Genomic DNA, 14,471 nt, shown 5'->3' with positions numbered 1-14,471 from the left:
TTGCTTCTTCTTTTTTTTTTTTTTAATTTTCCTTTTTTTTTTTCCAGTCTCCCTTTTTGCGTCGTAATTCATGACAATTTTTTAAGCGAAAATATATTATTATTTAATACTATTATTTACTATATGAAAATTAATATAAGAGTGTCAAAATGCACAAATTGGGATGAGATTCATGTAGTGTATATTTTGGTGGAAACTCAACTGCAGTCGACTGTAGGTGAAATTATTTTTGGATGGTTGATAAGTGTTACTGTATGGTTTAAAAAAAACCGATTTATTTTATATAAATGGTTTATTTAAAAAACCAGTTTAAGTAGATCAAATAACTACCTTTAAAAAATAATTTCAATTCTTTCTGCGTGTTATTTCTAAATTTCTAACAGATGAATTTGGTATGTTCTTCTTCTTCATTTTTATTGAGCAATTTTTTTTTAAATTTATCTGAAACTTTTATTTATTTAATTTTCGTCAAATATATGTATACAAATTGTTTGAAAAAGTAACATTTAGTATTTTGAAAAAGAAACAAAATTCACGTTTTTTTTTATAGGAATGGCATAAATGGTATCGTCTGTCCTTTTTTTGTGTCTCTGTTTTTATCTTTTTTATGAGCTTTGTTTTGTTTCCCATAACTTATATTTTCAGTTGCTTTTAAATTAAGCTGTAAACAGATTTTAAATTAAGCTTTAAATAATAAATTTGATTAAGAAATATAAATAAGAAGAATATACCTAATTAAAAGTTTGATATTAGTTCTGAAAAAGGGATTAGAAGAGAACGAACGTGTGAAAACGAAGAAGAAGAGAATAAAAGTAACTGTTTGATCCAACTCAAACCGATTTTGTTAAATAAACTATTTATATAAAATAAATCGATTTTTTTTAAATCATATAGTAACACGTGTCAGCCATCCAGGAGCAACTTCACCTGCAGTCGACTGCAGGTGAGTTTCTGCCGTATATTTTATATTTTTTAATATCACATAATGATGTATTAAAATAATTCTAGAACACCACATTCTCATTTATACATATAATTTATTTCTCATTTTTTTCAACTAAATTATCATGTTAATTAAGAATGTGATTGAATTGATTATTTTGGTCCATATCAACCTTTCTGGGGTCCATATACTTATGTGATTGAATTATTTAATATTAAATATAATATCCACTATCAACTATTTCCACCTTTTATGTTCTATAAATTGGCACTTCAATTACTTCACTACTTCCCTTTCCCCTTTCTTCCTCTTCTCCCATATAGATTTAATAATTTGTGCCATCATCATTTCTCTCCTTCTTTTCCCTTCTTGTGCCTTTTGTTTTCATCTTTGATTTCAGTCCAAAAACCCATTTGGTTAATTAATTAATTAATTAATTATTAATTAAAAGGGTTAATATAATTTCCAAAAATTCTCTTCTTATTTTTCAGCAGAAAGTTTTCATTTTCTTTGAAACTTGATGCTGAATTATTCTTGTTTGTTCATGTTTGACATTCATGTCTCCAGTTCTTAGTGAAATCCTTCGTTCCGGTTTTATGATAAATTCCTCCCTAAGGCGTAGAACTCATCTTGTTCAATCTTTCTCTGTTGTCTTCCTTTATTGGTTCTATGTTTTTTCGTAAATCCCCTAACACCATTGCAACATTATATTATACATTATTATAAGCTAGTAATAAATAACATAGTATCATTGTAAGTTAAGAAGTATATTAGTCATTAATTATCCCTGTTTGTTCAAAGTCCCTATTAGTATTGTATCTCCTTGAAAACTAAAAAAAATTACATAGATCTTTTTCGTTTATATTAAAATCAAGATAATTTGATCGGCCAGACAATAAATCTGACCGATCAAAAGATACTAGAATTAATTTTGCTGAACATATTTTGATCATTATGGCCTCATTGAGTGAAAACTCGTCTACATCTACCAAATTTTGCGGCTCTGAAGAAGATTTGCAGCTTCTGATGGATCAGAGGAAGAGGAAGAGAAAGCAGTCGAACCGCGAATCGGCGAGGAGATCTAGAATGAGGAAGCAAAAGCACTTGGATGACCTAGTTGCTGAAGTTGAGAAGCTTAAAAAGGAGAACAATGAAATCCTTAGCGGAGTTAAGATCACAACAGAAAAGTTTCTGAATATTGAGGGAGAAAATTCCATCTTAAGGGTCCAAATGAGTGAACTTACCAAAAGGCTTGAATCACTCAATCATATGCTTAGCTTCTTCAACAACAATAACAACACCATCACAAGCACTAGTACTATTTTTGGTAGTGAATTTTACCATGATTATAATTTCATGAATCATCACATTAACATGTTGTGCCTTAACCAACCCATCATGGCATCTTCAAATAACATGTTTGAGTGGTGAGTTATGAGATGAGATTCTAAAAAAAAAAAAAAAGAAATGAAAAAAAAAGGGGCTTGATTGAATGATTGATTATTGTACTAGTCTTTGTTGGAGTTGAGTCATCATATTGTGGAATTATTGAGTGAAGGGGTGAATATTAAGATATTATTATATTAAGTGGAAGAAGTTGCAAGAGGTTTTTTTTTTTTTTAAATTCATTTTGTTTCGTGCACAAACACATTTTTTCCTTTTTTGAAAAATTGTGTTTTTATTTAGTGTACGAAATAAAAATGAATCCAAATAATACAAAGCATTTTCTAATGTTTTGCAACAAGGAAAAACAAAAAGGGTGTCGGTGTAGTTGTACTATTTTTCTTTTTTCTTTTTTTTTTTCAATAGGGAATGTAAATGTATGAATGGGTGTGCTTTTGAATTGTAAAAATGGTACTCTTCTTGATGCTCCAAAAATAATTGTGCATTTTATTTTTTTTTTTATTTTTAAAAATATTATTTATACATTAAAATTAACTACTAAAATTAGTCATCATATTATATACATATATTATTTAATTTATTTCTAATGTATATTTTATATTCTAATATATATTTTATATTTGTCTTTAATTTTAATGTCCATATAATATGGTTTCTTTTATTTTTTTCTTCTAAGACCCACTACTTTAAGGGCTTAATTAGGGGTCCACTTAATTAGGTTCCAAAAACATATGCCTAAATTAATTAGACTTTGGTGTAAGTGAGAGTGGGGCATAAGCTATAAAGGAACAAAACTTATAATAAAAAATGTGTAGTATCTAACAAAAAAAATGTGTAGGGGTTTAAATTTAAATATTATTTTAAAAGTGTATATGAATTTCATCTGTTGTTCATTGAATTTGGACAAATTTATTATCTAATCAATCTGACGTACCAGAGAAAATGCATACACAAAAAAATTCGAAAATTTGATATTTGCTTAAACACATAAATAAATTAATTATTTGACCAATTTAAATTTGTTCATAAAATAGTACATATAGTTTAATTTAAGCAAATTATGTTTAAAAAAATGTAATTCAAATGAAACAAAATGGATGGATCCAAATTACAAATAAGGAGTGAACGTTGTTCTTTTCCAATCACTCAAAACTTACAAATCTTGTCTCTCAAGTGCAGATGTAATTTATTTCTTTTAAGACAAATTTTTTTTTTTTGGTTTCTCACGGTATCTCCCAACTCGGCAGAATTCGAACCTCCTACACTTATTTAAAAGGACTAGTGAGTTAACCACTAAACCAACCCAACTTGGTTCTTTTAAGGCATTTTTTTTTGGTGAAATTAAGGGGCCAAGGCCCAAAAGAACCTCTTTTAAGACAATTTTAATTACACCAACAGAATAACTCCAAATAATATTTAATTACACGTTTTTTTTGGGATGAAACGCTCTTCTTTTATTTTCAATAATTTCCCATGGCCTTTTGCCCACAGTCGATGATCACCAAACATGAATCTTCTTGCCTAATTTTTTCTGTTTTGTTTTGTTTTAGGTGAGAAAATCGTCATACGTGGATAAGAAGTAAGAACACATATGATATAACATAATATAAAAGTTTAGGCCCAAATTACAATAGGCCTTTTAGTATGAGATTTATAAAACTTTTGGCTAGGGTAGTCCATTCTAGCAATTTTTTAACTAAAAAAAAAAAAACAAATCTAAATTTTGTTACATAAATATAAAAATAAAATATATTTTTTGTATCCAACGCAAGCAAAAAATTTTAAAATTACTTTTAACGATTATTCATTTGTGGTTAACGCCTTTGACTAAGATGTCAACGTGACAATTATATGTTGTTGCCAATGTAAGATTACCACGTCACATGATAAAAGTTAAAAATTTTTATATTAAAACAAAGAAAAATACTTGTGAATATAAGTATCCGACATTTTCATATCACAAAAAAGAATTGGTATAACCAATATACAAATAAAATTTTCTTAAATTAAAATTAAAAATAATGAGCTCCACTTTCATATAATTATGACTAAGATTTATAAGTTATCATATTTAGATCTAAACAAAGAATTAATACTCCCTCTACACTTTGAGAGAATAGAGTGATTTTTATGGTTGACATGCCTATTAGTTAAGGATCACAAAATCAAATCTATATGAATATCAATGCATTTCTAGTTGAAACCTACCTCATTGATTTGGTTGACTCATATAATAATAAATGTCAAAGTAACAAAAGTCAAAGTTGTAGTAATGTTGCAAGCAACATGCTTCCAAAGAGGCCCACAAAGCATATCAAATTGGAACTTATAATTGCTTCCACTTCTGACTTAAATTGTGCATTAATATGGTCATAGTCGTAGTTCATCCCATTCACATGAAGATCATTTTTAAATTTTAATATAATAAAATTATGTGTAAGCAAAAATTATAAATATATGTATTATTTAATTTATTTTTAATATATATTTGTATTTTAATATATATTATATAAAAAATAATTAATTTAGTAGTTAATTTTAGATGTACACATAATAAAAGTGTTGTTATTCTAACAATTGAATTCTTATTTCTTATAAAATTTTTGTCTATAAATATTTGAGTGAATACTCTACAATTATCTTGAAAAGACAACAAGGTCTTTGACAAAAAAATATCCGATTTGGCTCTTGATCTTTGTTTTTTGGGATTGTCTGTGCCAAAAAAAATAACATTAACTTTTTTTGGCACATGGACTAATCAGCCCATAAAAGTAAGGATTTGGATCCTTTAAAGTTTGAGTTTCACTTTACAGAGTAAAGTGTGATCTTTTACTTTTGAATAGTTTCTCTTTCATATTTATTATTAATCCCACTTATGAAATCAATGGTGAGAGATCACACTTTACTCTCTAAGGTGAAATTCAAACTTTAGAGAATCCAAATCCTAAAAGTAAAGTTCAGGAGTTGGGTTGGATATTTTTTTTTGTCAAAAACTTCGTTGTCTTTTAGATAATTGTTAGGGATTTTTTAGGATTTTTTTTCTAAATATTTTAATTTTTAGATTTTTTTTCGTGAATTTTGAGAATTTAAACAAAACAATTTTACGTAAAACCATGACCATGAGTACAAAATTGACCAAAATTAGAAACCGTGCATTATAGTCAAATCTCAAATTAAATGACAATGGTTTCAAAGTAGTCATATATATAGTCGACGAATTTGATGAGAAAATTATTTGTTCCACTTCAGTGGGACCCACGTGGTGGAGAACTATATATACAGAAAAATTATAGGTACTTTATATGTTTTAAAAGATAAAAATTATGAGTAAAATTATTCGTAAAAACTAATTTCCTAAGAAGTTTATAAAGCAAGGTAGAAAAAGAGGAATAGAAAACGGTGGTGTAGATTAGTTTCTGATATTGTGAAAATTACCAATAAGAATTAAAGCTTAAAGTTTACTAAATTTTATAGAAAGTTCCTTTCGCTTAGGTTTTTTTAAATAATATAAGTTAGTGAATACTTATTTTCAAGATTCTTTTTTACGAAAAACAAATATTAAACTATGGAAACTATTTAGATTAAAAAGTTTCTATAGTGATGAAACTATAAAAAAAAATTTAAAAAAAATATAAAGAATTTTTATTATTGTGTTATTGTTGTATTATAGAAAAATAATGTTATCTATTTATACTAATTATTAAACTGATTTTAAATTTTAAAATAAGTTAAAATTTAAAACAACCAGAATCTCTAAATGATTTTGTTAAAAAAAGATAAGCATAAATAATTTAAAAAAAGATAAACATAACGAATTTTATTTCTTTAAAAAAAATAAGATAACAAATAAAAATAAAATAAAAATTTAATATATAATTTATTTTTTTCTGAGTTGTTTTTTGAATTGATGAATTTTTATTTAAATATTAATTAAAATATTATTATTTTAGTTTTTTGTTAGCTACATCATCATACAATTCTTTTAAGGTTTATAATTTATATTGTTTGTATTTTTTATTTTTAAAATTTTCTAAAAAAAAATATAGTGAATTGAAGTTACTAAAATCTTATTACGTTAGAAATAAAAATACAGGCTAAATATATTCCCCAATCAAATCATATTATTTTACAACGACTCAATGAGAAATAATTAAGAGACTTAATTTAATTTTTAATAATTCTGTTAATTATTTAATGAATTATATATATATCTTTTTGAAATATCAAAAAAGTAAATTTTTTTAAAGATAATTTAAAAAAATAAATTAAGATTTTCTATCTAAAGCGAATTCTTCTTTCATGTCGGTTTCAGTACTTTAATAAAGAAAATAAAATAATAATAAAATAAAGCTTCTTTTCCAATTTATTCTAACCACAACGCAATCCTCATTCCTCACTTCAAAGTTCAAATTCCTCTTTCTCTGTTCGTCGTAGCATCACTTGAATTCTCTGCTCAGAGGTCGGTGCCATTCGAAAATACTTCTTCAATCTTACACTCTTCTATGTTCGTTAATAGATTTTATTCTTTGATTTAAATCTTCGTTCTGTTGAGTTGGATTGATTGTGCGCCATGATAATTTGTAAGCGAGCTATTTAGTGAGAAAATTCTGAACCCTAGGCAACTCATTCATGTTGTTGTTGTTTTGATGTTTTCTTTTTCACTATTGGTTGTGTTACAAGGTCGGTGGTTCTACTGAATGAATGAGTGATTAATCAATTTGTTTAAATTGGAAAAAAATGTTTGAAACTTTCAGCGTTGGCTATTGATTACTTGTGCTTTGAGCTCAATTATGATTATGAGGATTCGCACTTTTTAATTTAGATGTTGTTGGGGGAATGGTGTAGGACGCAGTTATAGAGTGTATAGGTGCTTCACGTAACTGTGGTGTCAGGAACAAAAATCGGACCGATTTTTGGGAACACAAATCGGACTCTTTGATTTGTGTTTTAAAACTTAAAAAAATTTGGGGTACACAAATCGGACCCATATCCCAAATTTTTTTAATGTTTTAAACACAAATCGGAGGGTCTGATTACCTTTTGCCAAAATTTAAATTTTCTCTTCCACACTAATCGGACTGTACGATTACTAGGCTTAATTTTTTTTACAATTCGTCCCTTATTTCAGAAAAAACTGTCTCACATGCATGTCTAGCACCCACATTCTCCACAACACATAACAGAGACATGCTTCTCATATCCAAAAAATGAGCCTGAGGATTGTGTGCTTGGTGTCATTTTCTTCTTTTTTTTAATTTATTTATTATTATTATTTTATGGATGGCATAAGTTTATAAGCTTTTTGTTGACTTACCAATGATGGTTGAGGTTTTTTAGAAGCTGTTCATATTTAATTTCTTATTATTTTGTGTTATTGAAGTGGCATTTGATCATTAAATATTGTAATGGCTTGAGCTCACTGAATTAGTGAATTAGGTTTGGTAGTAACCAGTAAGCACCAGAAACTTCAGAAGATTATTGCGTGCATTTTTAGATCAGAGATTTGGCATCTAAGTTATTCGATGGTTTTTATTCAATTTACATATTAACTTAACTTTCTTTCCTTTTGCTTATTCTCCAGGAGAAGGTAGAATAACTATTTCTCAATCAAAACTGGGGCAGCTCCTGAATTTTCTATTGCAATTTTCTGGTACATTATTGAATATACGTTTTTTAATAAATAAATAATTTATACGTTGATAATTTTTTGTGCGCAAGTTAGATTGGCCATTATGTATTTCTACAGGAGTGTATGAATAATGGGATCAGCTTGCTGTGTTGCTGCGAAGGGTCGCAGTGTACCTAAAAGAACCGGAGAGAAAGGTTTGCATCAAGCTGGATATTCACCGAAATGTGGCTCTGGATTGAATGGTAATCATGTGCCTATCACCAGGGAGAACGAGAATCCCACCTGTCAGAACTCTCACTTGACTAGCAGAAATGTGAGCATGGAATTTAAAGGTCCATTAAGTTCTGAAAGAGGTCATTTATCAGATGGAGGAAGCACCCTGGAGAATTCTGCAACTCCAATATCTCAGAAGTCCCCTTTTGATGACACATTTGTTCCAAATCTGATGGCTACTCCATCTGGTAAATCTCAAAATTTAGTGACACTTTTGTATTCACCCTTTATTTTTTTGGTCTTTGCCTCCCTAGAACCTGAGATCATGGGGATGAGCTTGCCTATCACATGACCAACCTAGTGTTGGTTTTGTCCTTTACCTTAAGCACAATGCTTATGGGGACTCACTCAATTAAAATATGAGGAATGCTAGGGGGCCAGCAACTTTTGTGATTTGTAGCCATCAAATAGCCATCAATGATGGTTTTAATGGTGTGAGATTGGTGTGAGATTTCATCCAATAGCTCACTTTTTTTTGCTGGTTATATGCTGGTCAGAATTTAACAAAGTTGCTGGCCTCCTAGACTTTTAAAATATTTATGTTCATCATCCTCTGGTTTGGAATTTATGGGTTCTTACTTAAGTACAATGCCTTGTTCTTCACCTTTTATTTTGGATGTTTCCCATTTTGCTCTAAAGTTTTCGAAATTTGTTTTAACGTCTCTACTGGGGTATTCACCATTTATACATTTTTGTTTCAGTTGCTATTTTGTCCATTGATATTTTCTTTATTCTTTTTCTATGTACTTGTTGCAGATCTGTCCATATCAAGCAAATTTTCTATGATGGTTAGTTTTGCACAACTGAATTAGAATAATGTTCTTCATGGTGCAGGATGTAATTTTTAGGTTTTTTACGGTTGTATTACTTGGCTCACTTAGTCTATATTTCTCTTTTGGTGAAGAATTCTGTAGACTCTTCAATTCCGAATCATTCATTTCCAATTCCTCCGGTTTTCTCAGTGCCTGCACTAGATCATCATTCTAATTCTACACCATCAAGACGGGCACATCGATCTCCAGGTCATCCACTATTAAGACAGATTTCAGATAGTCAGATCTTGGGTCTGAAATCACCGGGCTACTCGATTTCTGAGGGAAGGCCATCATTTGTATTCTCCCCCTGTAGCAATGAAATGGCAACAGGATCCCTATATGGATCATCCGATGGCTGGTCCATGCGCACCTTTTCAGAGATGGTGGTTTCTTCTCAAAGGGAAATATGCTCTTCCGACAGTGAATATTTAGGATCCGGTCGTCACAAGATAATTGGATCCAGCAGCAGCAGGTTCTTGCATTCTCCCTCAATGGATCAACAATCTTGTCCAGCTTGCGCGAGGCCTTTGACAGAACTACCAAATATTGTTGCCAGAAGTGATGTCTCATGTGTTGCTATCCTTGTGTGTGGCCATGCATATCATGCCGAATGCTTAGAATCTAGAACTGCCGAGGCAAACAAGTTTGATCCAGCATGTCCAGCTTGTATCTTCGGAGATAATCACTCGTCAAAGTCATCCAGAAAAGATATTAGGGTCGAATCGGAGACTTCTAAGGGAAAGCACCAGAAGATATCTCGAAGCCGGGTAGCTGATAGCTACCTTGAATCTGATGTAAGTGTTTCCGAACCACAGAAAGACATTGAAAGAATAGGAAAAGTTTCAAAGATGGAGCCAAGCTCAAGTACTAGGAGCACACATGGAAAGCCATTCTTGAAGAAGCACTTTTCGTTTCGGTCCAAATCAAATCGAACCCTGCCGGAGAATGATACTGCAAGGACAAAGGGCTTTTGGGGAAGACACCGGAAAGAATGAAAGGCAGTAAAAAGAATGGGTTCCCATTTCTTTGCGAGTCAGCAGCTAATTATAGGAGTAATATTATAACCCCATCAGATTTTTGAGTTTCAATATTTTTTACATAATTAGCTTCACTGATGATTTTAAATCTATGTTATATAAAAGTTGATAGCAAGCTATTATAATAGAATTAAGTTTGTGAAGTTGCTCATTTTAATAATAAGACAGGACCAAATATAGTTACATACAAATGAAGTCATATGTGTCTGCATTGAACAAGAAACATACTTACGAAGCGACATAAGGAGATATGCAAAAGTATTAATTTTGAAAATCTATTAGCTATGGGTATATATAAATATTAAAATTATTTTAACATAATAATACATCTTTATGTTCTGTTAATATCATCAAAATACAAACTAAAAATTTTCAGTGCTTTTGTTTTTGATCTCTTGAATATTACAAAGCATTGTAGAATTTCTTTTTTCTTTTGTCAATAATTAACAATATTGGCTACTTCTAAATTTATTCCAACAGTATAAGTTACCAATAAAATTTTTAAGTTCGTCTAATTTTTCAATACTCTTATTTACTTTATTTTAATTTTAAAAATAAAATTGGGTTGTTCATACTATGTTTGAAGTGGGTTTTGACATTTTTTTTAAAAAAAAAATATTTTTTCAAAGATGAATTCAGAACCCGTGGCCGTGACGACGTAAATGTGTATCTAAGGAGGCTTTTGTATTTTTTCCCTCAAACTAAAAATATGTCAAAGTAATATATAGATAGACACATCAACGGACCACTTTTTAATTTAAATATGGAAGCAAAAGTGGTGTTGGACTCGGATATGGAAAATACAGGTGCTTCGCAGCCATGTGGTGTCAGTGAAACAGAACTTGGATCATGCGAGTTCTCTATCAGTAAACGGACGGTCCGAATTGCGTTTGATATTCCATTTCATAAAAAAAATTGACAACGAACAACTCGGATGGTCTGTTCTCTAACTTCCGAAATTCATATTTGTCCAACCACAAGTTGGACCATGCGATTTCTTAAGAAAAATTTTAAAATCAAACAATTCGCATGGACCGATTTGTGTACTCTGAGTTTTTTCAATTTTTTAACACAAATCGGACCCTCCCATTTGTGTACTCTGAATTTTTTTCGACTTTTTAAACATAAATCGGATGGTTCGATTTGTGTACTCCCACGATTTTAAAAAACACAAAAAATTACCATATTTTGTATATCACTCATTTTACTTCCATATCAAAAATTTTTAGCCTCAACGGACACAGTATTTGAAACATAGCATATTCAAGTAACATATATGATAAAAAAAAATTTGAAAGGAAAGATCCATTGATTTATGTGATACAACACCATTTTGATGGAAGTAGTATATTCTGATACGATTCAATTCTATTAGTGAAGTAATAGCTAACTTATGAAACTGAGAAAATAGTATTATATTCACCTTATCAGCTTTAACTACATACACAAAAAGTAGATTGTAAAAATCACTTGCAATGAAGTGAACAAGACTTAATCCAACAAGTCTAACATAAGCATAATTGTCTTAGAAAGATTAAATTGTTAATCAATAGATAAAGGCAAGAAAACTGGATTTAAAACACTCAAAAAAGATTATTGCATAGGAAGATAGTTTCATCTACTCTTAAAATGAAACAAAAACAAGAATAGAAAACTCAAAGCATGCCATCAGACTTGGCAGGCATCCTCCTAAGGAAGTTCTGTGGAACAGCAGGAACACCAGCAACGCCGCGAAGCCTCGGAGGCCTTAACCAGTAAGCAACCAAGCCGGAGACTAAGAAGCGAAACGGAACACTATAAGTCACAATGGCAGCAACAAAACAGAAAATCACAAACAAAGATGTTGCTCTTGGATCCCTCCAAGTTAACAAGGATTGCACCCTTTCTCCTTGAGTTGCCAAGTCACTCATCACTGCTAAAACCCTTCCTGAAATACCTCTCAATCTATCATACTTCTTCTTAAGATTTTCGCCGGTAAACTTCGTTGGAAATGTATCAAATTCTTCTTCTAGTTCTTCATTAGTAACTGTATGAGCATAAGAGAATTGGATATCCATATGAGAAGGATTCCTCGGCCGAGTTCTGTATCGCCAAATTCCAAGCAAGAGAAGGCTTGAAAACATTGTTACCAGAATCATTTGTGGACAGAAAATCACACCAAGAAAGATTATGTAACTTGCTATTGTGGTAACTGAACTCTTCCAACTATGCACATGATTAATCCATTTACAAATGAAAACAACAACATTTAGAAGATCAGCAATTCTTCGAAATTGAGCTCTTCCTCTCCTCATGCTCCACACATTTTCCCTCACATCTAGCATGTACTCGACAACCTCTTTCGCCAATGGAGGCTCTTTTCGCCTGAACCTCAATGTGGTGATAGCAGCAGCCTGGTTCCTTAAACTATCCAACTGAAATATAGACAATGGAGATATGTAGTGCATTCTTGGGAGTAAAGGTTGTGTGTAAGTTTGCAAAACATTCAACAAAGATGAACAAGAAAATCTCACAGCTAACTGAATTTCTCCCATCTTCTTAACTCCTTGATTGGTCAAGTTAATGAGTGGATAAGAGTGAGTGTAGATTCTATCAGTTTCGAGCGTGGAGAGCCGAATTCGCACCTTACCAATTCTCTTATCTTCAGCAGGCTTTCCTTCTTGCAATAATTGTCCATTGTCAAAAACCACAATTGTGATCACAGTGCAAGGATCAAACACTTCCCAAGTATATTGTTCATTCCATTTTGGACAAAGACTATCAACAATAGTCCTTGTTCGCACCCATTTCGGACCATACTTAGCGACACAATAGGCGTCAGCACGATTCTCCTTCTTCATTGGAGAGAGTCCTACAGCATTCAAAATTCCCAATTCTAGAACACCAATATTGGGTTGGGACAAAGACTTAGATGATGGCCTAAAATCACTGCTATAGTGAGTAACTTCATCAAGAACATGGTATCCTCCATCTAAAGAAGCTCTCACATGAAGTCTAGCCTCAGGGGAATTCGGATCCTCAAGATTGTACCACACGCTTTCGACCAATGCATCGTCTATTCTTCTCTCCACATTCTTCAAAGGAATCACACACCTTCCCATACTTTCATGCTTGTGTTGATTCCCTACCTCAATGCTCAAAATCAATGATTCATCAAAAGGTTCTGCCACAACAAACATCAAATCCTCATTCCAAACAGGGTTCTGACTAATCCTAACCGATCTACTTCTCAAAGCCAAGTTTCCCAAAAAAGCTTGAATATAAAACTCCAAGCTGCTTCCTCCATTCGTGGTTTTGAGCTTCAAATTTTGGGCTTGGATCACATTAACTCTAAGGTACCAAAACCTTGGAGAGTGATATACATTTGAACAAGTATTAGTACTATGCTCATAACCACTAGCAGAATCTGAATGCCAAGCATGAGGAAAAGCCTCATCTGCTTGAGTCCCCATCCAAACAGACACCATTAACTCTCCTTGATTTAGCTTCGATCCGTTATGGTCCTCGAGTTTGTACCATTCTGGTGCTAAAGGGCTATCAGGAGAAGCCCTCATAGGAACATCATTAACTACAAACACAAGTTTCCCTATGAACATGTTATTATTGTCTTCAACACACTTCTTGTCCTTTACCAAGATCTCCAACATAGGTGCTTGAATCTTGTCCTTCGCGAAAGCAAAGACTTGGTTCCATTCAAGATTCTCTGTTTTATCAAGGGACCTTGTTCTTCCCACTAAAGCTCCAATCCTTGCTTCCACAAAAGGATTACAGCAACAACTATTACTTTCTAATGACAAGTTTTTGGCCTTCACCACCCTAACAAAGAGGAATTGCATTTGTTCTACAAGGTCCAAGGTTGTGGCTCTTCCTGCATTGATGTTTGGATTTGTCTCCTTCAGTGAGAAATCCTCTTGTTGCTTCTGATCCTTTGGGTTTTTGCATTTGTTTGCCATAGCTTTGATCTTGCAACAGTGAAAATAAAACATTAAACTATTTTCCTAATTTGTAAGAAAACATGCACCATATATACTATGTTCCAATTCCAAGGGTCATTCTAACAAAACATGCATGATCTCTAATGAATTGGAAAAAAAAAAAAAAGAATGTTCTTACAACTTACATGAAAGACCATAACAAGAAAGTAGCATTATTACTACTGTGAAATTGAAACAATGAAATGTAAAATTCAAATAAAAAGAAAAGAAAAGAAAAAAAGAATATAACAAGCATGTAAAATTCAATAGATCATAATTATTTTTTGTATTTTCTTTTAGAAGTGCGTTTAACATTCATAATGGAAGGGAATCAACTTAAAAATTTAAATTTGAAACAATTTAACATAACATTAATTATCTTTTCAATTTTGTAAT

At 31.2% G+C, this 14,471-nt stretch overlaps 3 protein-coding genes across 3 annotated transcripts; 2 read left to right on the top strand and 1 right to left on the bottom strand.

The window, feature by feature from the left end:
• The first annotated feature begins 1,238 nt into the window (after nucleotides 1–1,238).
• Nucleotides 1,239–2,530, top strand: LOC112758399 (bZIP transcription factor 44). Its single transcript, XM_025807068.3, has one exon. The coding sequence runs from the start codon at nucleotides 1,898–1,900 to the stop codon at nucleotides 2,372–2,374; it is 477 nt and encodes a 158-aa protein (XP_025662853.1). The 5' UTR covers nucleotides 1,239–1,897; the 3' UTR covers nucleotides 2,375–2,530.
• Nucleotides 2,531–6,579: 4,049 nt separating this feature from the next.
• LOC112758128 (uncharacterized) lies at nucleotides 6,580–10,292 on the top strand. The gene is made up of 5 exons (XM_025806720.2): nucleotides 6,580–6,806; nucleotides 7,929–7,997; nucleotides 8,094–8,437; nucleotides 9,006–9,037; nucleotides 9,154–10,292. Exons 3-5 carry the CDS (start codon nucleotides 8,107–8,109, stop codon nucleotides 10,057–10,059), a joined length of 1,269 nt encoding a protein of 422 aa, XP_025662505.1. The 5' UTR covers nucleotides 6,580–6,806; nucleotides 7,929–7,997; nucleotides 8,094–8,106; the 3' UTR covers nucleotides 10,060–10,292.
• Nucleotides 10,293–11,668: 1,376 nt separating this feature from the next.
• Nucleotides 11,669–14,197, bottom strand: LOC112758197 (FT-interacting protein 3-like). The gene has a single exon (XM_025806802.2). It carries the CDS (start codon nucleotides 14,085–14,087, stop codon nucleotides 11,757–11,759), a length of 2,331 nt encoding a protein of 776 aa, XP_025662587.1. The 5' UTR covers nucleotides 14,088–14,197; the 3' UTR covers nucleotides 11,669–11,756.
• Nucleotides 14,198–14,471: the final 274 nt, after the last annotated feature.

The sequence above is a fragment of the Arachis hypogaea genome, chromosome 16, assembly GCF_003086295.3.
Source record: "Arachis hypogaea cultivar Tifrunner chromosome 16, arahy.Tifrunner.gnm2.J5K5, whole genome shotgun sequence".
In the NCBI taxonomy this organism is placed as follows: Eukaryota; Viridiplantae; Streptophyta; class Magnoliopsida; order Fabales; family Fabaceae; genus Arachis; species Arachis hypogaea.
Note: the sequence above shows the minus strand (reverse complement) of the source record. Positions and strands in the feature narration are given on the sequence as shown.